The sequence below is a fragment of the Lepidochelys kempii genome, chromosome 6, assembly GCF_965140285.1.
Source record: "Lepidochelys kempii isolate rLepKem1 chromosome 6, rLepKem1.hap1, whole genome shotgun sequence".
Taxonomy (NCBI): Eukaryota; Metazoa; Chordata; order Testudines; family Cheloniidae; genus Lepidochelys; species Lepidochelys kempii.
This window is the reverse complement of record NC_136385.1, coordinates 130,174,767-130,202,577: the sequence shown is the minus strand read 5'-3', so window position 1 is coordinate 130,202,577 and position 27,811 is coordinate 130,174,767. Positions and strand designations below refer to the sequence as shown.

Here is a 27,811-nt window from a genome sequence, read left to right as displayed (position 1 = left end):
CCCCCCTAACTATGGACTTCTGCGAGGAGAAGGCTGGACTGAAGGCATTTGCCAACTAAACGAAGGTTTATTTCCAGTGCCATTCTGTATCCATCCAGGATATCAAGATGTTAGAGGTAATTAAACTGTTTGGGTTCCATGCAGAGGTTTCACTGAGTTGATGCTCACCCGTGAGGGGCTAACAAACGCAGTTCGAATTAGTTGACAGTGGGAGGGGATTTGCACAGAGTCGCTGGGTCACCGCACACGGTGTTCTGGGTTTATCTTTCAGCATTTGACAATAACCTTAACATCGAAACCAGAGCAGAGAGCTTTGTTTCTTTTACTAAAGAAATGTCCAAAAATATTATAAGAGAAAAACAGAATTCAGGTTTTGGCAGGAAAGAGGAGGAGAAAACGATTTGCAACTATTTTGTTGTAAAATGCATTTATTTGTAATTGTTATTTTGCAAAGGCTCTTCCATATATCCTGTGTTCTTTTTAAAAAAAAAAAATTACTTGAATAGGAAAGTCATTCCTTTCTCTTCAGCTGTCTTCTCAGGGAGGGGAGGAAATCCAGCCCCTGTTGACTTGCATGTCAACAGATCCAGAATTTTACTCCAGATTTTTAGTCATAGGGTATTAGTTTTCATACTTTTAAAAGGCCCCTCAAGTTTAGTGGGCGATCTGTTTTAACATGGAGTGGCTTTGGGTGGCAAAGCGTATTTACATGAAAGATATTTATCCTTGATTGTAATTTGTCATTTTTTTTTACAGGTGCCTGGGGGTCAGATAGGCACATTTCATAACTCAAAATAAATACTATTAATTAATTTAATTTAATGAATTTGAAATTGTGAGAGGGGCTGCTTTTGCCAAATGAAGAGAGATGAGCATTCTTTGATCTTACTGCTGACAGAAAATCTCTTTGATCTGATGGACAATAGATTATAAATTGATTCCTTTATTTGCATGTAAAGAAGCAATTGACCAAATTTAGGGCTTGACTAGGCTCTCACTGCAGTCAATGGAAGTTTTGCCATCAACTTCAACCAGAGCAGTCTTAGACTATGGAGACAAATCATTTAGAAACACATTATCCACTTGGCTCTTCCAGACCTTGGGGGAGCAGACTTTCCAACTGGTAAATGCTAGCACAGACGCCCAGGGTCTACATTAGTGTTTACAGTCTGTGGTAAACCCAGGACAAACAGCTACAAAAGGGGGGTAGTAATTAGTCCCAGGGGATTAAAAGTCCCCTCCCTATCCACTGAGGAGAGAGAACCAGGGGGCAATAAGGTTCAGCCGGAAAAGGGGGTGCTAGGGAACCAATTAGGTTCAGCTGACTCCAACTACTTGGGACCTTTTTAAACCCTCCCCTGGGTGGTAGCAGGGGGAGAGTGAGGGAGTGAGAGGAGCAGGGAAGTGGCCCGTTGGCTGTTTGCAGCAAGACACCAGACCTTCCCAGTAGGGAGGCTGCACTCGCTCCCCAGAAGGGAAGGAAAACAAGCCCAAGGGACTGACTGAGGAGAGGAGTCGCAGGACCCTATGCCTCCTATAAGGATTCGCCTTGCCCCAAACCCGAGTCTCCAAGTCTAAAAAGGACTGAGCCTACTGCGGAGAACAAGGTATTTTGCCACAAGTCCTGTAACATGGATTAATTGGCAATCAGTTAGCACGTGCTACAAGGCAATGGAAAGCTCTCGACTAGACACGGTCGTATTGCCTTCAGTGGGAGTTGGACCAGGCCCTAGCTAGAGAAACAGAATTGGATAGTTAGGGATAGATAGGGGGGGAGGGATAGCTCAGTGGTTTGAGCATTGGCCTGCTAAACCCAGGGTTGTGAGTTCAATCCTTGAGGGGGCCGTTTAGGGATCTGGAGCAAAAATTGGGGATTGGTCCTGCTTCAAGCAGGGGGTTGGACTAGATGACCTCCTGAGGTCCCTTCCAACCCTAACCTTCTATGAATCTATGAATCTATGGAAGATTATTTCATTTATTTAAAATAGATATTTAAGATCTTTGACTCTCACATTAAAAAAAGCTTAAAGATCCCAGAAATGTAGCACTGGAAGGGACCCTGAGAAGACATCTGGTCCATCCCCCCTGCTGAGGTGGGTCCAAATAAACCAACACTATCCCTGACAGTTGTTTGTCTAATCTGTGCTTAAACACCTCCAATGCCATATAACCTCCAATCTTATAGCAAACCTTATGAAAAACTTTTTGGAAATGCAAATGTAACCCACTGATGAGTGTGTGACAGGTCCCCACCTGTGTTGGTCCAGGGAGGACATGAGTTGCAGCTTGGGTGGCAGCACGACATTACCTCTGGAGGCCCCTGGTTCCGTCCCTGGCGTGTGATGGACAAAACGGTACTGTCACACAAATCTTTCTTTATGATTATACTTGATGGACTTAGCAACTTGCCACCATCGCTGGTTATCCAGCTCAGATCTGGGATAAGGCAGATTGAACATAATGTGCTTGATTCACCCGTTACACCAGTTTAACAAAGAAGGAACTTCGCTAGTTTTACATCTGCCCCATTCCAGATACTGTCGTACCCCCCCCTTATCGTCCCAGTTCCTCCTCTTTCTCCCAGAATTTCCACGGAGTAACACCATCAGGAAACTGGAGTAACAGAGTCACAGATGCAGCCCTGGAGTGGTAACTTCTCCAAAGCTCTATTTCTTCGCTGTTCTTTGGATTTTTTTCAAAAGCACAAAAAACGACTGAATGATATGTGCCCCTCGAGTAGCTACCTCCATATCCTACATTTTAACTGTGTGCTTAATTAACTATTGTTTCCCCCTTTGCCCTGCACACCCCTCTGTTGATATGGCAAATGAGTAATTTCAAAGGAGGAAGAAGAGAAACTGCTACATTGAGGGAAGTCGGTAGCTAGAATAAACCAGATTAGCCAATTCACTTCTGTGCTATTTGCAGCCACTGTGGGAAGGCAGAGGAACTGTGGTCTTGCTTGTGCTTTGAATAAAGATCAGAATAGATTACAGCTGTGGGCCTACGAACATGCCTGTGCACCGCTGACTCACATGTCAGCAGTCTCCTTCGCAAGGTGTCACGGAGTGAGGAAAAAGGAGGCTCTCCTACATTTAGGGGAAGCTGGTAGCCAGGATGTGTCTGACTTTCCGGTTCTCCTGTGCACTATTTTGCCACTGATCTGGGGAGAGAAGCTCTGGCTCGCAATTTAAATAAGGAGCTCTTTAAACTCCAGCTGTAGGTACACAAGCAGGCAATCTACAGTCAATGCATGAAACTTTCCCAGGTCCGTATTTTAAGTTGCTTCTTGAGGAAGAAAAGTACAGCATTTGCATAGTATGTATACTTCTACACCAAACAACTTTAGGAGATTCTGCTACTTCAACAGCTTTACCTTCAAGCAAACCCTCAATAGCTCTGGCCCCATGACAGAGAAAATGCTTTCAAAACTGGCTTGTCACATGATAGTCCTCCAATGTAATGTCAAAAATATCATGGCCAATATAGTAACTTTAACTCTGCCTTCAGAATAATGGCTGTTAATTAGCTAGGCAGCCCTGTGTTAATACCAGTATCTGTCCAATCTTTTCAGCTTCTTCCACAAGGAAATTTCAGGGTTTTTTTTCTAATTCATAATCTGGGCCCTTGAGCCCCCACTGTCTGAGGTTTTAGATAGGAGGAAAATGTGTTGTGCGCCTAATAAGGAATGCATGACAGTCTAGGCTAAAAATCAGAATACAGAGCTGCTGTTAGAATATGTCCTTGCAACATTGACAGGTTTCAGAGTAACAGCCGTGTTAGTCTGTATTTGCAAAAAGAAAAGGAGTACTTGTGGCACCTTAGAGACTAACCAATTTATTTGAGCATGAGCTTTCGTGAGCTACAGCTCATGCATCCGATGAAGTGAGCTGTAGCTCACGAAAGCTCATGCTCAAATAAATTGATTAGTCTCTAAGGTGCCACAAGTACTCCTTTTCTCCTTGCAACATGAAATTCTTAATAGCTATTAGCTTTCTATTTGCTATTTTTATTAATGATCAACAGTACTGTTGACAGTACAACTTATTTTCTTATAGAAGTATTAATAAATGTGTCATATTTAAAAGATAATGGACTATAGAGGAAGTAGAGGTTACATACTGTCGCTATAAACACGATCTCAATGGGGTTATTGAATCAGTTCACCCCATTTGGGTCCTCTTTCCCCAAATAGTTGAGTTAGTCCAATTACAGATAGAAAGCCAACCATTTCTCTCAATTCTTTTACTCCCGTCAATCACATTTCAAGACCCTGGCCTTTTGTTTTACAGCCACAACGCTTCAACACAGTGAGGAAGGTTCCAGATTAACCACGTCCCATTGTGAAGGCTGATAGTTGGCAGAAAAAGAGGCTGCCAAATTTGTCTTCAGGCCCTTTAGCGAAGCAGACGGTTAAACCGACCCAATGCATCCGTTACTTATACAGGTAAGCACTTCCTCACACAAGCAACCCACTGACCTTGGTGAGCCAACGTCTGCTCTGCGAGACACTGACTTTGTTGGTCAGATAAAATGTAACCTGCACCACTCTAGCATGGCCCAGAATAGTAAGCCAAAACAGAACTACTTTTTGTTTCTAAGGCCAAAACAAGTATCCAAGTGTTGGCCGCCCTGATCGCTACATCTTCTCTTTTCTTTGTATTAGGTTACATGGCACAAGCCGAGTGTACCTGCCAAAGGAAGAGGGAGAAGGTGTCCCCTTCACACATGGCCCACCTTGTAGAAAAAATTCCTGCTGCCAAGAGGACAGACAGGCTACATACTCCAATAGGGACATAATGACACTCCACAGTCAGTCACTGGGAAGAGTTTGCTTTGAGGACAGCTTGTGTGCAGTAAATGATTAACCAACTGAAGCCATGTCCTTAGCTGACAAGATCATCAAAATCATTCCCAGGGACTATACAATCGGAATACCTACACCAGCAGCAATGGCCAGGCATTGCTGGAATGAGCAGTCAAGCCATAGTTTTTTATCAGTCACCAAAACTAGGTTATTAGATAACTGTGTCAAGGTAGAGCGACAAATCTTCATGAGCATACCAGGCAAAGAGGAATTCAGAAAGGGGGTTGAGGAAATAACTCAAGCACAAATCCTCAATGGGAAACTCCATCCAAGTAACAGTAGCTCAGAGAGATTAGGCAGATGGCAGAAATGACCTGAATACCTGTCAATCTTCCTTTATTCCAAAAGAATTTCTTTTAATAGCCAAAATGCACAGATTAGAAAATTCGCTTAACATGAAAATATAGGGCCAGATTCTCCACAGGAGTCAACAGCCTTGGCTCAGTTGTCTTCAAGGGAGTTTGGCTAATTGACATCCGCTGAGGATCTGACTCATGTAATGCAGAGACACGTAAAAGGAAAGTTGAAAGAGGCTGAACAAATACTGGGTACCTCATTTTAAAAAAATAATCATTCTAGGTTGTTTGTGTGAGGAGGACTGCAATGTACCTTAGCTACGGCAACATCTTATTACAACGTGTCATATTTCTAGTAAAGAAAATCCTTTCAAGTTCAGCATTAAACTCCCCAGACTCAAATATTCATAAAACACGAACTGCACCAAAAGGTCTAACTGAAGTTTAAGAAAAGAGATAGTAACCCAGAATATTAATCTAAGTATTAACAGCTACTGCGCAGACCTGCAAAAAAAGATGTAGCAAACCAGTCTGCGGCAACATATTCCCTTTCCTGAATGCCTATGAAGCAGACCCAGGTTTTTACTGATTCTTACATTTGAATTAAGCATCGCAGCACACACCACTAAAATGGTGCTCTGTCTATTAGTCTATAGACTCAGTAGAACACTTTTATCTCCTTGCCACTTTGATCCATATCTCGTAAATCCTTAGGCCAGAAGCCAGCGTTAGTGAGTGAAACCATGTAAAGAATTTAAAAAAAAAAAAGTCTTGGCAAATTCAAGTTTGTGGGCTGGTGCTGCTTTAAAAGCCTCTTGTGGATTTAAGGCAACTGGTTTTTATGCAGCAGAATTCTTAAGAGAGTCAATTTTTACCTTTACCATATCCGAATTCCCTGCATTATCATCGAATCTGGTTCTGCATATAAAGTTCCCTGTCTTATTAGAGTTTCTGAATTGAGATCATTCCTTCCATTCAGATCGTGAGATCCTAAAAACATCAAATCAGCAGACTATGTATGCTGCATATACACTTCCTGTATTATTCTAACCCATGAATAGTACTAAGTCCCCCACAGTACATGGCTAAGAAATGGACAAACAGGAACAAACAAGTGCCTTTCTAGCTGGCTGTCTAAAGAGACGAGATGACAAACCTGCTTCGTTTGGTTACTTTGAGCCCTGTCATTAACATTTGCTGTCAAACATGGACAGGCTTTGAACATGTTACTTTCTTCACCAGTAGCACAAGTGGCTTCTCTAACCATCAAGGCTCCAATCAAAGGGCTCAGATGGACCCATCTGAATTTTCACAGTAGAAACAAACGACAGTCATGCAGACAGGCCTTCTCCTGCCCGCGTGCCAGGGTTCACATGCACACAGGTGGGCACGTGCCGAGAACCTGCATGCCAGCAACAGATTTCCACACCGCAAGAAGCACGTTGGGTGGGATGTTTGGAAGCACTCAGCGCTGGCCCAGGTTCTGCTCCCACTGACGTCAATGGGAGTTTTACCGTTGACTTCACTGGGGCAGTTAGGCCAGTACAGAGTGACTTCTGGGATTGATGAAAGGGGCCCCAGGGGCCATGCCCACAGTTGCATCCCCAATTTGGAGTGGCATGAGGACCCAATTTCCCTCCAAGGAGCGTCACCAGGGGTCCCTCTGCACCCTAGAGAAGCAGGATGGTAGGAGGTGGTCCCTACTACTTATACCAGGAATTGGGGTTTATCAGCCAGCCAGGCCTGTTCCTTCTTTCGCCCGCCATACACTTAGCCCTCTGCAGGGTGGGTGCTGATGCGGCCTCCCAGGGCAGTTATCACTCCATTGGGATGTATGGGGCATTTCCCTCTCTAAGGAGCTATTGTTTCAGGCTCTCTGCAAACTCAGGCAGATGTCACTGCAAGGGTGACACAAAACATTTTCAAGCATTTCTTGGCAGCCACTAGATCTAGAAAGTTTTATATTTAAAAAGTAAGCTTCGATTCCGACATAGTTCTGACTCCAGGCACTTGGATAAAGTCACAGTTATGTCTGAGACAACCGCAACATCCAAGCACTACCCCCCTAATACTCTAACGGCTTCTCTAACACACTCCATTTCAGCTCAGCCGTGCCCTCCACACACGCCCCAAAGCGCTGAACATCGCACAGCAATGCTCAACCGTACTGTGCACAAAGGGCTCGAAGGCCAGTGATCTGCCCATTATTTGCAGGGTACAGTGCTGCCATGACGGGGTTACATTCAGCTCAATCTCAGACAATTGAAACAGGTTTGCTGAGGGTTTTTTTTTTTAATTCCAATGTCCTTTGGTTGTCAAAAGCACAGACATTTCTAGAACTTGAATTTCTTTTTTTTTTTTTTAAAGGGTGCATATTTTCCCCTCCAAATCTCTTCGGGGGGGGGGGGGGGGGGGGGGGGGGGAGGAGAGAGACAGACAGAGAGAGAGAGGAAAAAAACCTGGTGTCTTTTTAGATGACCTGATTCTAAAGTGACTGTCTATCATCAAATCTAATGCTTAAGCAGCCATCTGTTTTAAAAACCATGGCTTTCTCACTGCACAGGTATCTCGTGACTCATGCAATTAGTGTTTTAATACTTGCCCTTTTCAAACATGCAGATGCAAACTGTTGACAGATTCTCTCTCGATCTAAAAATCTCTCTGGTTAGGTCCAGGAAGTCTGGAAGGGTTGGAATGAAATGACAATTTCTCCCCAATGATTATGGATGCTTCTGTCTTCTAGATCTCGGTCACTCTTACCAAGATCCTTACCCAGAACAATTTCTCTTTGCCTCTCTGGACTTGTTTCTCAGAGAGAATACGTTAACTTGTCATTCACCTGGCAATGAAACCCACTGATCAATTACAGGAGTTTGTAGACAATTTTTTTAAAGCAAAATTATACCTGTCTGTATCTCTTTGAAAGACTGGACAGCTGGTTCATTGAATGGGCCAATTTACAGTAGCTGAGTTATCCAGTACACATTTGCATTGTGTGATCAATTAGTCATGAAATTTTCTATTCCCAGCATCTGCACATTTGTATCCACTAATTTATATGCACTAAGGCCCAATCCAGCAAAGAGGCTTTTCAGATGCTTTAAATTTAAGAGTTTGCTTAAGTGCTTTGCTGGATTGGGGCCTGACAACCCAGTGTAAAACTCATATTTTCCTATCCAGCTACAAACATGTTCTGGCCTTCCCCTAGCTGTCGCACGCTGCTGAACTTGTAGCATTAGACCTGTAACATTTGTTGGAGATTTAGGAAAGGCACCACATTGAAGCAACATCGCGACTATCTGAAAAGTGTTCCCTACTATTGCTTTAAGTATCACCTCTGGTTACTATCATGCAAAGAGATGTTTATTGTGCGTGTGGGTCTTTCAGTCAAGAACAGGGGAGAGAACACTTGAAAGAAGAAGAGGGAAATGAAATTGTAAAACCCCAACTCAATCACCGTGGGGACTCAGAAGCAGGTATAGCACCCGAAATGCTTCTTTTCTCCAACCAGCTAAATATCAAGCCGGCAGCGTTGCATGATCAGAAAGTACAGTGCAGTATGGATTGCTGTTCTGCTGTGTAAGGGACTTTGGAGACCTTCTCTCCTAAGAAAGGTGTATTTCTGTTCATATAGTCCCTTGAGAATGCTGCTGGTGTAACTTAATAATCCTAGGTTTCAGAGTAGCAGCCGTGTTAGTCTGTATTCGCAAAAAGAACAGGAGGACTTGTGGCACCTTAGAGACTAACCAATTTATTTGAGCATGAGCTTTCGGGAGCTACAGCTCACTTCATCGGATGCATCCCATAATAAATTGGTTAGTCTCTAAGGTGCCACTAGTACTCCTTTTCTTTTTAATAACCCTGTGTGTTTCAGACGGTCAGTTCCCACTGCATATTAAATTTAACTCACACCATCTGTGAATAACTATTATTTCAGAACACTTCACAACAGAGAGGACAGGTACATCTCAGCTGGGGCACTCAGTATTGGCCCAACTCTGTCCTAGTTTCTGTCATCCGTGTCCACAACTGATTGCTCTGGCAATCATTTGCAGATGCAAAACTTTCTTTTATTGAGAGGTGCATAATTAGATGCTGGGTTGAGGCTCCAAAGAGTGAGTGAAGCATGGGGCTGCGCTGAGGGTTATGTTGCTACCTAATGTGGGGAAAGGACATTAAGAATAGTGCCTTTGAGCAGAGGGACCCCGGAGCTATCTGAAGAGATTTTTCAAGGATCATTGCATCCGTCAGGGAAATGCAATTACCTCGGCGTGGTACACAACTGAGTCGAGGCAGGAGAACAAAGAGTAACTTCTCCAGCGAGAGCTACAGAGGGAGGTCAGGGAGGCAGAATGTCGTTGTTGGGACTGGAATCAGAGCAGCACTAACTGCTACTAGTGTGGGGTGGAGATATCAGGAGACCTTTAATGACCATACGTAGCCAGAGCATCTCCAATAAGATGGTGTCCCTTCATACTACACTGAGGCAGTGGACAGAGAGAAAAGCCCCACATATTGAGACACCCACACCACTTGCTTTATGGCCGGATTTCCTTCCTGCGGCGTGGTTCTGACTGTGTCCAGCCCTGCCCAGGGCTACGAAGTGGATATGACTCAAACATTTTTCATGGACTACAGGAATGAACACCTCTGTTAAGAGTGCCTGCTGCTAGGCCTCAGGGCTGTTATACCGCTTGGCACTACAGAGCGACTTGGCTTCCAGCCACAACAGGTGAGATAGTCAAAGTGTGCGCATGCATCCAGGACAAAATATTTCACAGTGCCACAGCTCAACTAGAGACTGCGATGGGGATCATGGGAATTCACAGAGGGCCTGGTAGGGATACATTAAAGCCCTCCCCAGCCCAAACAAACAACTACCCTGACACTCTGCTAAGAGGTACAAGGGGATTTGTTGAGGCTACCCCCTGGGCAGCTTCCACCCAATTCCCTGACAAGCAGGGATATAAGAACCTATGGGGACAGACTAGCAGAGAAGAAGCAGGTGGACTCAAGAGAAGAAGTAGGAGGTGTCTTTCCTGGGATCTATGAAGGCTGAAGCAGCCACCCCTTATACTGTGTGCCTGGATGAAGCAAGTCCTGGCGCTTGTTTCTCTGGACTGTGACTGAGGCAAAACTTGCTCTCCTAGTGAGAGAAGATACAGCTGAGAGAAGCTCTCTCTCCTTGGGTGACGGTTGCTACTTTTAAACACCACCATGCCTTGTCCATAAGCTAATTCCCCACCCAGCCATGCACCTTCTTTGACCCAGTCTCCAGCCGTCCTGTCACAGAGTCCCCATCACAAATAACATTTCCATCAACACACAACAGACCCCATCAGACTCGTCTCTGGGACCTTGCCAAGCTACCAAACAAAATGGGGGTACCTAACTTGTTTAGCATACCAAAGGCTAGCGACCACCTGTGAATACTGAAACCGCAGTGGCCACCGACCTATACAAATGCACCTCTCTCTGCCTCAGCCCCATGGTTTTCCTGTCTATATACCTACTCAGTATTGTCTACGTCCTAGTTTGGGGGCTCTCTGGGACAGGGCCTGTCTTGGTATAGCTTGTTCGTATAGTAACTAGCACATTGTGGCCCAAACCTTTTTTTTTTTTGCATCCTGTAGACACTAACGGTAATTAGCGAAATAATCCAACATATTTTTCCCCCTAATAAATTTTATTAAGATCGCCCAAGTGGGTATGATGCAGGCGAGTCCTTCCATTTAAGTACACTATCTATCATGACAAACAGCAGGTCACATGGGTCAAAGAAGGCATTTTAAAGCAACAGTTCTGCATAGGCCAACTCCTGTTGGTGTGAGGAGTGTCAAGGTCAAAGAGGAACCAATGGCATCTAAGGACAGGCCAGAGGCTGAAAGTCGAATTTGCAAAGGACTACCATTCCAACAGAGAGAATTCTGGCACTGCGAATGGCTCCCCTGGCCAACCAATTTCATCAAGAGTAGGCAAGATTCTAAGTGCTTGCCATTTGTGTCGTATTTCGGGCCAGCTAATTTTCACCGTGGCTAAAACTTCCCCAATTTTGGCAAGCCATCTGTCTAGCCTAGGAGTATTGCTGTTTATTAAAACCATGTCAACTACCAGTTATAATTGGGAAACATGTTTAAAGTCACAAATGCTGCTCCTCAAATTCTCTAAAAAGAAAGACCACCACAGGAACCCAGACCACCAGGGTTTTCTGAAGTGAACCTTCTCTGCAAGGCAAGGGTGCCGAATACACAGGCCAAACTATGCCTGACATTACCCCGGAGAATACCCCGACACAGTAGTCAGCATCATTTGAGTACAGCAAAAGGCTTCTCTGGACTAGGGCTCTAGAAAGATGAGACATTGGGACCATTAAGCATAGCGCCTCATCCTGAATTCCTTGTTCAGGCCAACTCCCACTCCAGCCCTTTGCTTCAATGGGAGTTTTCCCAAAGTAAACAGTAAAGGACTGGGGCCAGAGAATGAGGCAAATGCATGAGATACATCTCTCATTGACAGGCAAGGTTAATGTGTCCATTTACACCAGGGCCACATTTGGTCCCAGATAATTACTATGTATAGTGGGCTGGGGGGGGAAAAAACATTTTTCATTCATTGTTTTCTTTAAAAATGCATCCCATTGCTTTTGTAGGGAAATCTAAATCTGAAAATTTTTCCTCCAGTTCTATTCGTCATATGGGTAACCCTAAAGCAACTCCAAATCTGTTTTTTCCCAAGGACAATCCTGGTTTTTCATATGATATCAAGGGAACTTCTCACAGGAGGCCAGAGACATCCCACTTTATCATTTACAGTCAATGAAAACATGGATTGTTGTTTTTTTTATATAATTATAAAACGTTTGCTCAGAGTCAAATTTACCCTGTGTTTACCAACAGAGCATGGGTTCAGTGTGATGAACAGTGTTTGGAGTGAAGAGAAAATGAGTGCGGACACTAACTACCCCCTTCTTTTGCTCAGAGGAAACATCAACATTTGTTCAGTATTTCATCACAAATTCATGACATGAAGTTACTGTGAAAACTCATCCACTCCGTGAATTATGTACCGGCTGGTGCTGAGGGAAAAGTTGACAGTAGTAGGACTAATACACTTTTCTTTTTATGTGCACTTTTGTGAGACTACTTCATGAGCCTAAAAAAGTCACCACAAAAGTGTTCCCAATTTTCATTTTGAAATTCTGGTCAGCTTAGGGGGAGCCAGTCTGTGAAGCTGGATTCCAGAATCAAATTCACACACAGTTTGGGAGTATTTGAATTATGTGGTTTGGATCAGTTCACTTAAAAGATAGGGTCCAGATGGAAAGTTCTGAACTTCCCCGAAGTTGAAGAGTGTCTATAATTCTGCTTTGGTTCTCTTATTGTTACAGCCATATATTGATTATATTCAAATACAAAGAACAAGACGCTGAAATTAAGGTTATATTTTAAGCAACAAATTTAAATTAATTTAAATTCAAAGAAACATTGCGGTTACTGCACACTCATATTTACAGGCATGTTTGATATATTACCCGCTAGAGCATATATATTGTGTTAATAATAAAAAGAAAAGGAGGACTTGTGGCACCTTAGAGACTAACCAATTTATTTGAGCATAAGCGTTCGTGAGCTACAGCTCACTTCATCGGATGCATACTGTGGAAACTGCAGAAGACATTATATACACAGAGACCATGAAACAATACCTCCTCTCACCCCACTCTCCTGCTGGTAATAGCTTATCTAAAGTGATCACTCTCCTTACAATGTGTATGAAAATCAAGGTGGGCCATTTCCAGCACAAATCCAGGTTTTCTCAGCCCCCCGCCCCAAAACACACGGGGTGAGAAAACCTGGATTTGTGCTGGAAATGGCCCACCTTGATTTTCATACACATTGTAAGGAGAATGGTCACTTTAGATAAGCTATTACCAGCAGGAGAGTGGGGTGGGAGAAGGTATTGTTTCATGGTCTCTGTGTATATAATGTCTTCTGCAGTTTCCACAGTATGCATCCAATGAAGTGAGCTGTAGCTCACGAAAGCTTATGCTCAAATAATTTGGTTAGTCTCTAAGGTGCCACAAGTCCTCCTTTTCTTTTTGCAAATACAGACTAACCCGGCCGTTACTCTGAAACCTGTTTTAATAATGTAAAACAGGTTACAATTAAAGGTCAGATCATTTGCTGAGTAACTTACATTATTCTGATATTTTCATTAAAGTAATATTAAAAAGAGATTCATTGGTTCATTGAATTCAAGGTGAGAAGGGACTTATCTAGTCTGACCTCTGCATAGCACAAGACTATAGATTTCCCCCCAAGATTCCTGCTTCAAACCCCGCAACTTATCGGTGAGCTGGAGCACAACTTTTAGAAAAGACATCCAATTCTTAATGTAAAGACCAAGAGATGAGGAATCCGGTACCTCCCTTAGTGAGTTGTTCCAATGGCTAACTGCCCTCACTGTTAAAAATGTACATCCTATTTCCATTTCTCCTATTTTTTCCTAATTTTTCCTATTTCCATTTTGCTGATTTCAACTTGCACCCTTGCTAGAGAGTAGATTAAAGAGCCCTCTCCAATGAGAAATCTTCTCCCCTCTGTAGATACTTTTAGACCACGATCAAGTCACTTCTCAACATTTCTCTTGGATCAACTAAATAGACTCAATTTAGCCTCATTGCAAGGCATGTTTTACAATCTTTCCGTCAGCCAAACCGGCCTCACTCAGTTCAGTGAGCAGTGCCTTGCATTACAGTCCACTATTCATCATTGAGCACCATAGGCTGAGAGTTACCATACCTTAGTAATAGCAAGCTGTAGAAATAAATGTGTACACTACTCATGGGCTTGAAAACGAAATGCCGAGGCCTACTTACTCTTCCTTGACCATCTGCCCAGAGGGTTAGCGAAGCAGGAGGCAGGCTGGTATGAGCCTTGGCCGTCATGCTGTGGCTTCATTTTTATCATTGTTGCATAAGGACTCAAAAGATAATCTTAGGCATTTGCAGGGATTTTACATGTGCCCAGCTCTGAAGTTGCACTGGCTTACACCTGGCCTACTGGGAAATTTGGGAATGGGCAATTAATAAAGATGTGACAACCCAATGCCAAAATCCAATCAAACTCCAAGAAAAAGCATGGTAAAAACTGGCAACCTGAAAGAGAGAGTATTCCTCCTACTTCTCAGTCTTGAAAGTACTTATGCCCATGTATAGCCCTGTCTTGTGTAAGAAGAGATATGCAGGATCAGGCCCTTTGTTTGCTGTCAATCAGGAAACAGTAGCTACATTCAAGTTGAACAAAAGCCTATTCCAGTATAGTGGGGCCCCAAAAGCGAACTGCCTGAGAACAGGCTCTGCTATTTCCACTGAAGTCAACTGTATTTAGTATTCAGATTACTTATGGCGATGACAGGAAGTAATTCAGACTGAAATGTTCCTTGGAAATAAAATCTATGAGAATAAACCTGCAAAGACACAGCAAGTAAGCAGAGGACAGCATGACCATCAGAGTGAGGGAAAGCCCCTCGGGCTAGAGGCCGAGTGGGTGGTGGGATTAGAACATACTAAGGAACACAAGCACAAGGTAGCGGATATTTGGCTGATGAGGACTTATGCCCAGTACAGCTGGAGACAGAGTACAGAGGAGTTGCTTGACAGCTGAGTGGACGGAAGGTGGTAGAATCAGAGAATCTCAGGGTTGGAAGGGACCTCCGGAGGTCATCTAATCCAACCCCCTGCTCAAAGCAGGGCCAATCCCCAATTATTGCCCCAGATCCCTAAATGGCCCCCTCAAGGATTGAACTCACAACCCTGGGTTTAGCAGGCCAATGCTCAAACCACGGAGCTATCCCTCCCCCATTACCAGCATTAGAACAAGCAACCCTTCTCCGTGGATACTGGAGAACTCCTTCCTTCCCAACAACTGAACCAGATTTGTTGCAGGTTGAAGAAAATAACTGATTTGTAAAAAATCCCTCTGGTTTGTTGTGCTAGTTTCTTTTCCCCTCAAGGTACGTTCACACTGCAGCTTCCCAGCTAAAACCAGCCACATACCTAGCGACAGCACAGGAGATGGTTTGGGCTAGCTGTCCGAATACACACTCAGGCACTGGGACCATACTGAGGTGGCTCAGCCCAAGCTGCCTCCTGGGCTATTCCTGGTTACCCTGCTATTTTTAGGGTTCGCTCACGCAGAGCTAGCGTGTCTGTCCACCCGAGCGGAGAAGCACACTCCCAGCTGCAGGGTCGACATATCCTAAGTGACGCTGGGGTTGCACTCTGAATTAGTCCGACCCCTGCATAATGCAAAAAATGAAGTCATTGTAAAAGCAAATACTTACACGAACTTACTATTCAGAGCCAGAAGTGTCTTTTAAAATAGACACCTGCTGCCCTTTAGCGAAAGGCTATTGGCAGCATCCACCTGAATTGTTACCCTAGATGCTAAAACCTTTACCAGTCACAATAATAATACTGTGTAGGGAGAGAAAATTCAAGTACCATTATGTGTTTGATGAACCACAAAGACCCTTGAGAATGTTCATATTAATGAGAACATATCACGTATTCAGTGCAGAGGCTCTGTAGTGTTTAGAGTATAATGTACCTTTAAATGGAGACTGTCACACTGTGTCCGAGAAAAGCTACCTGCAATTATTATTTTTATCACCTAATGCGAGAGCTGAAAGAGATTGGGGGGAAGTAGCTCACTCATTTCAGTTTGTCTCCTTTGAGGACTGGGCGGCACACACTGCGTGAGCTGCTCAAAAGCACAAAGGACAGCTGTGTGCGCAGCTCCCTCTGGAAATCGATGGGAGTTAAGAGGCACCAGTCATTAGTGCCTTTGAAAATCCCCTGCACCGTGGGTGCAGTTAGTGTCACTGCGTCCCCCTAGAGTCGGGATTTAAAACGGAGAACAATGCATTTGTCAAAGCACAGTAATTGGCCTAGAGGCCCAAGAGGGTCATCGGCAGGAGCTCCCCTGCTCCTGGGGACTGGTTGGACTACACAGAAGTGGGACCAACTGCATCCTCAACACTATATCCCCTTCTCTCAGATGCCACCAAGCATTCAGGGTCCACCCCACAGAAGTGCAAAGAGTGGGTATGGGTCTGGAGTGGTAACACCAGCCACCCTCTAGACCCCCAGAGATTGCCTCAATCCCTTCCCCCCAACCACCACCCGTACTCAAGGGGTCCCAGGGACAGCTGCAGCCAGAGGAAATGCCCAGCTATGGAACTGTGCTGCAAGGAACCGGAGCTCAGTGCGAAACAGAGCTGGTGCAGAGAAGCAGGGATGCAGAGCACGAGAGCTGGTGATGGGCAGGCAGACCCCACACCAAGGGCTGCAGCAATTCTGTGCCAGGATGAGCGGCCCACTGGTGCTGGCCACTGCACATAGCCCTGTCTGCAACAGTGCAGCCTGTGCAAACAGCAAAGAGACGCCCCCTTCCATGAAGACGAGGGCTCTGTGGGACACCAAGAGGGTGTTCATGTCTACGGTAACTGAATACCCCTAAACCCATCATGACTCGCACATCCTGCCATTGCTTCCCTGTCTCCCCCGAACACACACACCCAGACCCCACTGAGCCCGCATTCCTGCAACTACGATGCCAGTTCGTGGGTCTGCGGAGTCGGTCGGTCTCTTTCCCCCATTAACTCCTCCCCTCCGCCTGCGCCTGCCCAGTCAGTCCCGCTACTCTACAATGCGGTCTAAAAATTACCAGCTTGGCCCAGAACAGGAAAACTGGCTTTGATATCACTGTAGGGAACCCACCACCCATTTATTTCTGAGGCTTTTCTCTCAGTTCTGTTGAGGTCGCTATACTGCCCCAGTAGGCAACAGAGACTTGCTTAAGCATCTTCAGGAACTGGATGTAATGGGAGGGGGAGCCCTTTAGAAACACAGGACAGCCGCCCCTGCAGAGCCCAGCCTCCTACAGCAGTGAAGTTTGGCTATCCCAGTCACTGGGCACCCAGACGGTACAAAGTCCCAGTCATGAGAACACATTTTCAAAGAACAGGCCTCTCCCACATTCCCCTGGTTTCCCCAGGCACCCAAAACTAGCCGGCCAAGCCAACCGTTGAGCCCTTTGAAGCCAATGTCTCAATGGGTTTTTTTCTCCTCAACTGGTCCAAGATACAAACTACTCAGTTTACAGCGCCTCCAAGGGTGTTTCAATGAAAGCCACAGCCACCTGTTCACTAGGGAATCAAATCCGGGCAAGCCAGCTCCTCCAAGCTTGCTCACAAAAACCATTCAAGCTCAAGCCCTTGATCAGCAGGCACACAACTCCCATCGCTGCTGACGGCAATAGGGTGCGCAGATCCAGGGCGGCGCGTTTACTGATGAAGAACGAGTCAAAGGTCGCACCTCTGAGCGGACAAGCTGCCAGGAAATATGCGAGGAGAGGGAGAGCAGCTGGATTGAGCTATTTTTCCTCTTCATTTGTTTTCCCACTGACTCTAATTAAACTGGATTTAGCTCAGGAGCCAGGAGAGATTTATTTATTTATTTTGAAGTGCTTCCTTGCTGCCAGGCTTCCTCCCAATTCCCCTAGCTCCGATTCAGAGAGAACACCTTGACCCAATATATGCAGAGCATCAACGGCTTCCTTCTATGGAGATGCAAGCAATGTGCTAATAAGCCACTCAAGAGAGCAGACAGAAAACGCTTTAAATGTCAAGAGGATTGTTTTGGAGTTATCATCTTCTTACTCTGAACGCGGCACAGTTGGCAGGGTAGCTCCCGCATGGGTATAAAAGTGGAGTAGGGTCCATTGAAGACAACAGAGCTGCCACCGCTTACACCCGCTGAGGATACGGCCCCCTCTTTTGCTTGCTTGAAACTTAATGCATTTTAATGATATTTATCAGATATAAACCTTGCTTTTAGTTGCCACCTACATGGAAAGCATTAAACGCCATGTTCCACGTGCCCATCTTCCTGTCATATTTTGCCAGATTTTGACACCATTCCAAATATCTTTGCCTTTATTTCCAGTCACAAGATGCTCCAATATGAGAGAGACAAGGTGGGTGAGGGAATCTCTTTTCTTGGACCAAGTTCTGCTGGTGAAAGAGACAACCTTTGGAGCTCCGGACCCCCTTGTCTCTCTCATATCCTGGGACCAAGACAGCTACAACACCACCACCGCGAACTCTAGGATATAAAATTACCAACAGACTAATCCTGCATTACTGACTGAGGTAACTGGCACTCAGTAATACTCCGAACAGTATTTGGGCATCAAGGCTGCAGTATTTGTCTGTAAAAAGAGTACTTCGGTCACTCTTCAGCCACAGGACCCGATCGAAAGCCCTCTGACATTGGCAGGAGCTTCTCCGCTGGCATCAGCGGACTTTGGATCCACCCCCAAAATTCATTCAATCGCAGTTATTTAATGTTTCCCTACAAATCGGTGAACATTTCTATACGTTGACTGTGCTCCCTGGATCATGCACGAAACCTGCGCAATGGAGTGCAAAACCAAGCCGCCCTGTTCCTCTCCATAAAAATCCAGTGCGCCTTTGCTTTGCTCCCCCATGTAAAATGCTGAAGTGTGTGACCCATTGCATACAGCAGCAGCCTCTGGGACCGCCAAGAAAAGAATCCGTTGGAAAAGTCATTTCTATTCATTTGTGTTGGTTAATGGGCAGGTTGATGGGCCAGAATTATTTCCCGCTCTCCACACTCTCTAAGTGCATTAGCTTACATGCAGAAAATGAAATAGTCTCCCAGCATTAATGAAATCTCAGTGCTAAAATATGCTGGGAGAAGAGGGAACAGCCTTCAAGGGAATCTAAGTGGGCTGAGTTAAGAGTTAAAGTTTTGAAGGATCGGCTGCTCAGTAAATGGTCCTGGAGTTAGCAGTTGCAGAGCACATCAGCTGCTTAGAAATGCACAGCACTGCAGCAGGACATAATACCTTTCCTGTTCTCTGGTGAGACTGCTTTGGTTTCTGTCACACAATATCCAGAATTGTACAGGGTTAAACCATATGATACAATAACCGCATTCAAAGATCTGCATGATGGGGAGCACTGATTCAGAAAACCAGCTCTCTACACGAAACTAGCCGTACCATTTGGGGGTTGGGTAATTAAGAGGCTGGCTTTTGAATATAAGAGCTAATAATCAGCTATCTTCCTGAACCTAATTAGTTTTCCTAACAGGGAAAATGCATTAGTGTTGGGGTTCCCACCTCCCTTGAGTTTTTTTTCCTCCTTCCAGCCTCACTTGTTTCACTGGCTTCAGCCAGAGTATTAGGTAAAAGCAGGTTCAGCTATGACATACAGCCATCAATATTGCTAAAGCCAACAGCCATTAATCTCCTTCTCTGGTTAGCTGCAAGCATGCAGCTCAAAAACAAAAGCAGCAATGTGGCTGAGAAAAGTTCTTTCTTGACAAGACATGACCACCAGTTTATGTTGAATGGCTGGCTGTATTTTCTATACAGGATACTTAATCAGACCCCCAAACCAAGTTGCCATATCGAATGCAAGGCTCCGTTCTTATTCTTAGATCCACTGATTGATTTTAAATGTGCATCTTTATAAAACATTAAAATATATTTTAAAATTAAGCCTATTGGATAAGGCTTTTAGCAGGCATTAAAAAAAAAAAAAACAACACCAGGAGCAATCTCTCTAATGTTTAGTGTCAGGAATGCTCACCCTTCCACATTAGTCACTGCAGCAACGGAAAAGGATCATCCTTCACTTACCAAGGGTGCTTCTTGAGAGGGGGACGCTTCCCTGTATTTAGTACTACAAGATACTGCTTTCCAGCTGGACCATCGCATAGCTTTGGCCCATCTCAACAATACTCTTCTCTCCTCTGCCCCAAGCACCGTGCCTATGCTTTTCAATGTCTCTCTCTTTTCTTCGGGTTTCATTTATAAACATTTTGAGGAATACTACTACTGTTACCCAGGCCTGTCGGTGGGGTTTTTTAGCTCTTTTAATTATAGAAGCTGTTATAAAATTGTGTGTGTGTGTGTCTGTGGAGAGGGATACATATTACACACACATGCCTCTCTTTATATGAAAATACCTGTCTTTACACACACGAACTTGCACTCACCTTCAGCAGCATTTTGACGCCTACAAATTGATGGACATTTACGATTACTAAGGGCCGTGTCTTTCCTGGTCATGGGAAAAGCGCACGGAAGTAACAGAAACATATAAAAAGAGAAAAGATGTGCAAGACACAGGCAAACAATCTGTAGTGAAACATGGAGGAGCATACAGCTGGAGGTCTGACCACAAAATACAGCGAGGAAACCTGTGGAACTCACTGTGCATAGCAGAGATATACCTGCTTCTGGGAAAGGAGACTGGGTTGCATTTATGTAAGCTGTGGCTGTGAGCCTCTTGGAATTTGCAAATGAGCCTCCCTCCCACCCACACATGCTGTTTTCAGACAGCCACTGTAGGCCTGGTTAAGCGATTGCTACATTTAGATTATAGATCTCACCAAAATGTTTACAGCTGCTCATCTCAAGTTACTTGTGCAAATTGTTACACAGTTGGAATGTTTGTCTCTACTATAACAGGTAGTGATTTTCTGTGCCTCCTTCCATTTTTCCTCCAGGCCACACCCCGCACCTCTGATATTATAATTTTGGCAGTTCATCCAGGTTGTGACATTTCCCTGCTGTAATTCAGTTTGGTGTAATATCACGCAGAAGGTTGTGGTTTGCAGTCAGACTTTCCAGGATAGATTTGTAGTAATTTGCTACACTCTTCATTCTGCAGCCTGCAACGCATGGGAGTACATGACCCCAAGACATAATGGTTCGCAGGGCCTGGAACAATACAAACCATTTATAACAGATCCAAAAGCCTGTCAAATTCTGCATCCTTGGCCTAAAGAGCTTGTAAAATTGACATTAAGAATTTTGTTCTCCCATCTTTACTATATCATTCATCTTTACAGAACACCGTTTCTTCAAGGTATCTAATAACAACTCTTTGTGCCCATAGGAAGCCTTCTCACCAACATACTTTTATACTGCACTGCAACTCTACTGTAGAATAAAAATATGTAACAGTAATGTTCTGAGTACTTACTTTTTATGCTTTAGTAACCATGCATGGCATTCAGAGAGATATAATTTAAAAAGGGAAAAGTGCATGCAGCTCTTGAGTTTCTCGAAGGGTTATTTTGCAGAAAATAAGCTAGCTAAAATTAAGGAGGTGAAATAAATATGAGAAAAGCCCCATTTTTTTCAGGCCTTTTGGATCTTTGTATTACAGTGGTCCAGGGAATAGGGGATTGGGCTAGGAGTCAGGTAGATCTGAAGTGTGTTCCTAGCTGTGCCGCTGACCTGCTGTGTGACCTTGGGCAGTCACTCCACCTCTTTGAGCCCGTGTCCCTACCCACGCAAAGAGCTTGTATACATGGCATTAAACGGGACTACGCAAACAGGTACCTTCCAGTTCACACTAGAAGGGTCTACACGGGACAGTTCCAACGCAACACTTCAGGGCGTGCTCCAACTCACACCCCCATAGTCCGCGCTGACGTTAGTCAGTCTTCCAGGCTCACCTGGAATATTATTAATAATTTTAATCAGAACTAGCGGATAGAGCACTGGGCTGGGACTCAGGAGCCCTGGGTTGTATTCTTGGCTCTGGCACTGAGCTGCGAGGTAACAATGGATAAATCACTCCGCATCTCTATGCCTCCATTTCCCCATCAGTAAAATGGGAACACTGAGACTGACCTCCTTTGAAAAGCTCTGAGAACTACTGATGAAAAGCACTACGCAAGAGCTAGGTATTATTATTATCACTCATAATACTTTGAAGTAACGTTAGTTTAAAACAATTGTATAATTGCATTTATCTTAAGACAGTGAACTACATTCTTCTGGGATCTTGGAATCTATGTTCACATGGATCAGTGGTTTGCATTTTAAAATACGAAGGGCCAGACACCACTGTTACCAGTCAGTGGCGCTCCAGTGAAGTCCAATGGCATTTCGACCTGTTGAGGAACTGGCACAAAGACAGGAGATATTAAAAAACGAGAAGGGAAAAGGGAGCAAAATTTCTTTTCCTACTACTTCAATCAGGTCCATTTTTTGGCATTAATTATTGTCATTATTTATCTATGAGTTTCGTTAAGTGGGAGGGCGTACACAAATGAGGATGTAGTCCCTGCCCCAAGGAGATTACAATTGGGCATGATCCTGCTGTCATTGAAGTCAGTGGAAAAAATCACATTAAACTGCAATGGCTGCAGGACAGGCCGCCCACATGTTCAGGATTCTCGGTGCAATATTGCCACTAGTTTTCCAGTCAAAGAAAAAAGAAAAAAAAAACTATGAACAAAAAGATTTCAGGTACAATTTTCAAAGGCACGTATATTTTCAAAAGAGATTTAGGCCCTAAGTTGCCTAAGCGTGCCCATGTCACTTTTGAAAATGGAACCTCGGCAATTTGGAACATTTTACCTTTCCTCCAAATTACTCTGGAAAATCCCACTCTGTATTTCCAACAGCTCCCACTGGAGCTAACAGGAGCTTTATGATGACTGTTTCACTTCAACAGGAGCCGACTTAGGCGGATGCTGAGCACTTTGGAAAGTTACTGTTCCATAATGTTGTGACAGATGTGAGACCTGGTCTTCAAAGGATTACCTTGAACAACGTGCCAGACAAGAATGGACTCTTGGAACAAAACCATTACATGGTTTTCATGGGGTTATCCAGACTCCGGTTATGCAAAACCCAGCCTTTTGAAGCTACACCCTGAGGAGTGAGCTATTGTCTGCTGATCACCTCTTACATGAGGATAAGATCAAAGACCTAAGCAGCATAAGGGAAAGACTAAACTATTCATAATTGTTCTGATTCTGAATTTGAAACAGTTAGGAACTTGTCACCAGAGGGAAAACCCAGTTTTGGGTTTTGATGGACTGACACCGACCAGAGCCTGAGGTTGGAGTTGGGGTGATCTCTGGTGAGCTTTTTTTTAGCATGTATGCAGGTTCTTTTATTGTTTTTAATGTTTTCCCTGTAATGCTTTCACCTTAAGAATAAACGTGCTTGCCTAGAGAGAGCTGTGTGGTAATTTATAGCTGTAGGCCATTACACTGTTCATAGCCTCTGGAGAGAAAAGGAAAGTGCAGATGCTGGCCTGTACAGGCAGTCTGGCTTACAGGGAATATTACAGCAGAGGCAGGGAACCGTGCAACTGGAAAACCCCAGTCAGGAGAGAGAGAGTCGTGTGCCTCTGCCCAAGAGAGGTGGTGGCTGAGGAACTGGAAGCCTAGACTGGTGTCCTTGAGTAAGAAATACATATGCTGTTGCCCTAAATGGGTGTGTGTATATATATATATATTTATTTTAAATGAGGAGGTTGCCAATGAAAAACAAGACTGAGTTTAATGTATCATTTTAAAATATCATATGTTCACTTATAATTGAAAAAACACTTTGTCTCCCAACATCATGAATATCTGCAGGTCCCTGGTCCATACAGAGACCAAGTATAATGTGCATTACAGAATGACAGTAGATCACATTTAACTCTTATTTACAAAGAAGTCTTAGCCCAGATGTGCAATCCTTTTTTCAGTAACGATTTCAGCAGAATTGTTAGCAACCAACTAAGGGCACGATCTCTTTCATAGATGCCCACGCACAACATATAAGCCTTAACAAATATTCTACAATGCATTGCAGAAGCTTATGCTCCAAGAAATCCAACAATGTGTGTCCCTGTGTTTGACAGGCGAATGGATGCACTGGTGGCACACAGAGTTTAATGCTTCAGTAATGCAAACGCCAAGGAAAATCCTCATGACCGTTCCTAATATTTTGAATTACATCGGATTTCAAAAACCTCCAGCCACAAGTTTGCTTGCAGGTGCGTCATGGACACGAATGGCCTATTGCCTTCATGTGTGCGCGCACGTGTGCCAAAAGCAACGCGTACTAGAAAAATGACAATGATTCCGTAACATGTACGACCACAATACTCTTGTGAGAATGGGAGGCATGACAGCAATGTCACATCACTGAGCTATGCTGCTTATGTAATGTGGAGCAGGAACTGGAAACACTGGGGCAAGTGAGAGACAGAGGAACACATTTAGCCCTACGCAAGCAAGTGCAACTTCTATTGTAGCTAACAGGGCTGCATCTACTTAGACCAGTAATTAATGTGACCCAGAGCTCCCTCATCCCCAGGCCACCCCTTGGATAATGAAGTAGCATGGGTGTCTCAGAGGTGTGTATTGTGATTATGGGGCGGGTGCAGCACTATGGTACCCTGCTCTTTGGACTTTCCGGCTTTTGTTGTTATGCCACAGCTTTATCGTAGATTATGGCTGCATATCGTATGTACCATGTTCTCCTGCAAACGTGCTGCAGCTACTGTCCATCCAGCATGTGCTTCTCTTCTACTAGGAGGGGGTTTGTTTAGCCTACCTTTCGAAACCATTTGTAATAACCATCTGATGAGCTAAACAAAGTGCTGATTTACATTCTGGACCATGCGTTTGAAGGCACTGAGGCTGCATGGGGAGGGAAATCCGCACAGATTTTGGCCCTGTAATTTCCAAATGCACAACATCAGTGTGGACAAACTACTTGCATTCATCTAATCTGCTCCTCCCGGCTGCAGTTCAAATTCCCGTCCATTTGTACCAATATAAACCTTGCAAAGCCAGCTCTCAAATTGAGGGTCCTCCACCACCCAGAGTAATGCATTATGTTTTTAACAGGTGTGCACCAGTACAAGACAGAGAAATACAGATTGATCTTAGATGAGGTGATTCGCAAGCCACGGTAAAGAAATGTAACATGGCTAATGAGAAGAAATGGTCCAACAGTAACATGTGCCCTGTAAATTGATCCCTGTATTGGCCACTCCAGGCTGTGATATGTTACACATTCCGGTAGTCCTGGTTGTCTCTTTTACCGCCCTGCATGATTTCTACAGCAGCCACTCTCTAACATGCACCAATTTGCTTCCCTCTCCATGTCTAACTGGGATATTTGTCTTCTCTGAATCTGCGCTGTGCCAACACGCTGGGTCAGCATTCCCAACACCAGGATGCTGTTGCCAGGGAAGGCATCTGAATGATAGAAATTCACGGGGAAATGCAAAATAAATACATCACAAAATCCTCCTCGGGGAGGGAGCCCCAACCGAAGTGCAGGCTCCTGGCAGTGCTGAGGGGGGGCATGAGCCCAGCTGGCTGAAGGGAGGCCCTGGCTCCCCGCGCTACGCACCCCTTGCAGAGGAGCTCCCAGGACCCCTGGACGAGCCTGGGCTGGACTTGGCCGTGAATTGGGAGCCCCGCAGACCTTGGATCCCCGGGTAGCTGCGGACGCGTGGCTCGTTCGCCAGGGAAAGCTTATTTCTAGCCTCCCCCGTCCCTCCCCAAACGTCGCCTGGGGGCTTTCTCCGCGTTTGCCCTGGCACTGGGGGACCGGGGTGAGTCCCACTCCGGCCTCGCTGTATCCCCGTTCCTGCACCCCAGAGCTGGATGATCCCAACCCCACGGCCAGCCGGCGGAGCACCGCGGCCGTGTGGCGCCCACGAAGAACGGACCCGGGAGGGAGGGGAACGGCAGCGCGCCGCCAAATCGCTCGCTCCCCGCTCCGGAGCGGGGACTCCGTTTCCGTTCACACGGCGGCTCACAGCCGCCGCGCGGCGGGGAACCGGGGCAAATGGGTTTACAGCCGATGACCAACGGGTCTCTTAGCTCCCAGCCCAAGCACCCGCTCCCTCCTCTGCCGCACACGCTCCAGGTGGGAAGCGAGGGCTGACAGGACCCTGGACCGAGCCCCCAGACGTGCTGTTTGCAGCGGGGGTCCCCCCTCACCCCACCCCCGGGAAGCCTTGAATCCGCGTCCATTCATCCGCTCCCATCCCCATTTCCCCCAAGCGGTCTCTGGTAGTGGGAACCCGGACTCTCTTCTGATGCCAGTGCTCATGGCAACGGGGGTGCACAGAAAGCAAACTCCCTGCACTTCCCGAGCCGGAAAACCGAGCCCGGGCTCTCCGGAGAAGCGGGAGAGGGAGGTGATGAGCCGGGGGGGTGTGTGGGGGGTGCATGCCGATGGGGGCGAGGGGGAGGGTATCAGGAGGCAGGAATCCTAAGGGATCCTCTCTCTGCAGGCAGCAAGTTTGATCCGGCGCGCCAGGTCGGTCCCGTCCCCCAGCTAACAGCCACGGAGGGGCTCCAGTCTTGCACTGCACAATGACAACCGAGCGGTGCCCCCCACCCCAGCCCCATTCTGCACTGGGGAGGGGGGGCGCAAACCCCTGCCTCGGCGGGGGTGAGCCCCACCTCTCCCTCGCCCGCGGCGGAACCCCCCCCCACCCCACCCCAGGTCAGGCTCGGGGGGCGGCGGGACTCACCGTACACCCCTTGGCCGGAGATCCCCTCCAGCAGCACCGTCAGCAGCCAGACCAGCCCGTACACTAAATCCATCTTCGCGCCAGCATCCACATCTCCAGCCCCGGGCGGGAAGGAAGCGCGGGACCCGCCGCGGGCCGATGCCCAGCCCAGCGAGCGCCGAGCGGCTGGGCGCCCCGGGACGGGCGGGCGGCAGCGGCGGGGCCAGCCGGGGGCCGGTCCGCTCCTCGGCCCCGCGGGGTCCCCGCTCCGCCGGCTCCTCTCGCCTCCCCCGAGTCACTCGCCGGGCTCCGCGCAGCTTCCAGCCGCCTCCGGGGCCGCCCCAGCCGGCTGCCGGCTGCCGTCAGATGCCATCGCAGCGCGGCTCCCGGGGCATGGTGCGCGGCGGGGCGGCCGGCAGCCGCGTGTCCCGCCCCCGGGCGCTCTCCGGGACCAGCCGCTCCGGAGAAGCAGCCCCCCCCCAAAAAAAACCAAAAAAAAACCCCCAAAAAACGCCCCCCCCGGCCGAGGGCGGCAGCAGCCCGCGGGGAGCCGATGCACACGGCTGCCCTGCGGCCCCCAGCCCGGGGCCCCCTCCCCAGGCAGCGGCCGGGGCTGGGGATCCGCGGGGCGAGCAGCAGCGCGGGCGGCCGGGAACAACGCAGCCGCCGCCGCCGCCCGGGGCCACGCACCTGCCCCAGCCCTGCCCGGGGATGCAGCGTCCGGCAGCGGCCGGGCTCGGCGCGTGTGTGAGCGGCGAGGGGCGGCCGGGGCGGTCACGTTGCGCTCTGCGTGCGGGGAGCCGGGGCTGGGGAGCCGCAGCCCGGCGACGTCAAAGCCTGCGTGGCTCGGCTGCCTGCCGGCCCGCCTGCCCGCCCCCTCCTCCGCCCCCCTTCCCCGCGCCGGCGCCGAGCTGCGGGCGCGCCGAGCGGGGGGGGCCCGGCCGCCCCAGCCCAGGGGCAGGCCCGCCGAGCCCCCCTCGCACGTGGGGAGGCCGGATCGCAGCCGGGGGCGGAGGGGGACCCTCCTGCCCCTACGCCCCCCGCCCCCGGCTCGAAGGGGGGTCCCGTCAGAGGCAGGGTTTGCAGCTTGCAGCCAAATGGCTCCCGGCACCCCCACTCCACAAACTGTAGCAGCGCCCCTGCAAGGGGGAGCTGCTACCCTCTCCTGGCGCTTCTCCTTCTCCAGGGGTAGCTCCTCAGCCAGCGGCTCTTCGCTGGGTCAGAGGCTGCCTTGCCCACCGACTCCTTCCACGCATCATCTTCATTAGGAGCCTGT

General features: G+C 46.9%; 1 protein-coding gene across 5 annotated transcripts in view; it reads right to left on the bottom strand.

Annotated features, from left to right (window-relative positions):
• MDGA2 (MAM domain containing glycosylphosphatidylinositol anchor 2) overlaps window positions 1-27,005 on the bottom strand; it is a 663,883-nt gene extending 636,878 nt beyond the window's left edge. For 4 of the 5 annotated variants that reach the window (XM_073350233.2, XM_073350236.2, XM_073350235.2 and 1 more), the window contains exon 1: window positions 26,557-27,004. In XM_073350233.2, coding sequence (XP_073206334.1) covers window positions 26,557-26,629 — 73 coding nt within the window. In that variant the 5' untranslated portion in view covers window positions 26,630-27,004. Of the gene's footprint in view, window positions 1-26,556 lie in introns of all 5 variants that reach the window. The other variant, XM_073350237.2, reaches the window with a different exon arrangement.
• Between the last annotated feature and the right edge of the window lie 806 nt (window positions 27,006-27,811).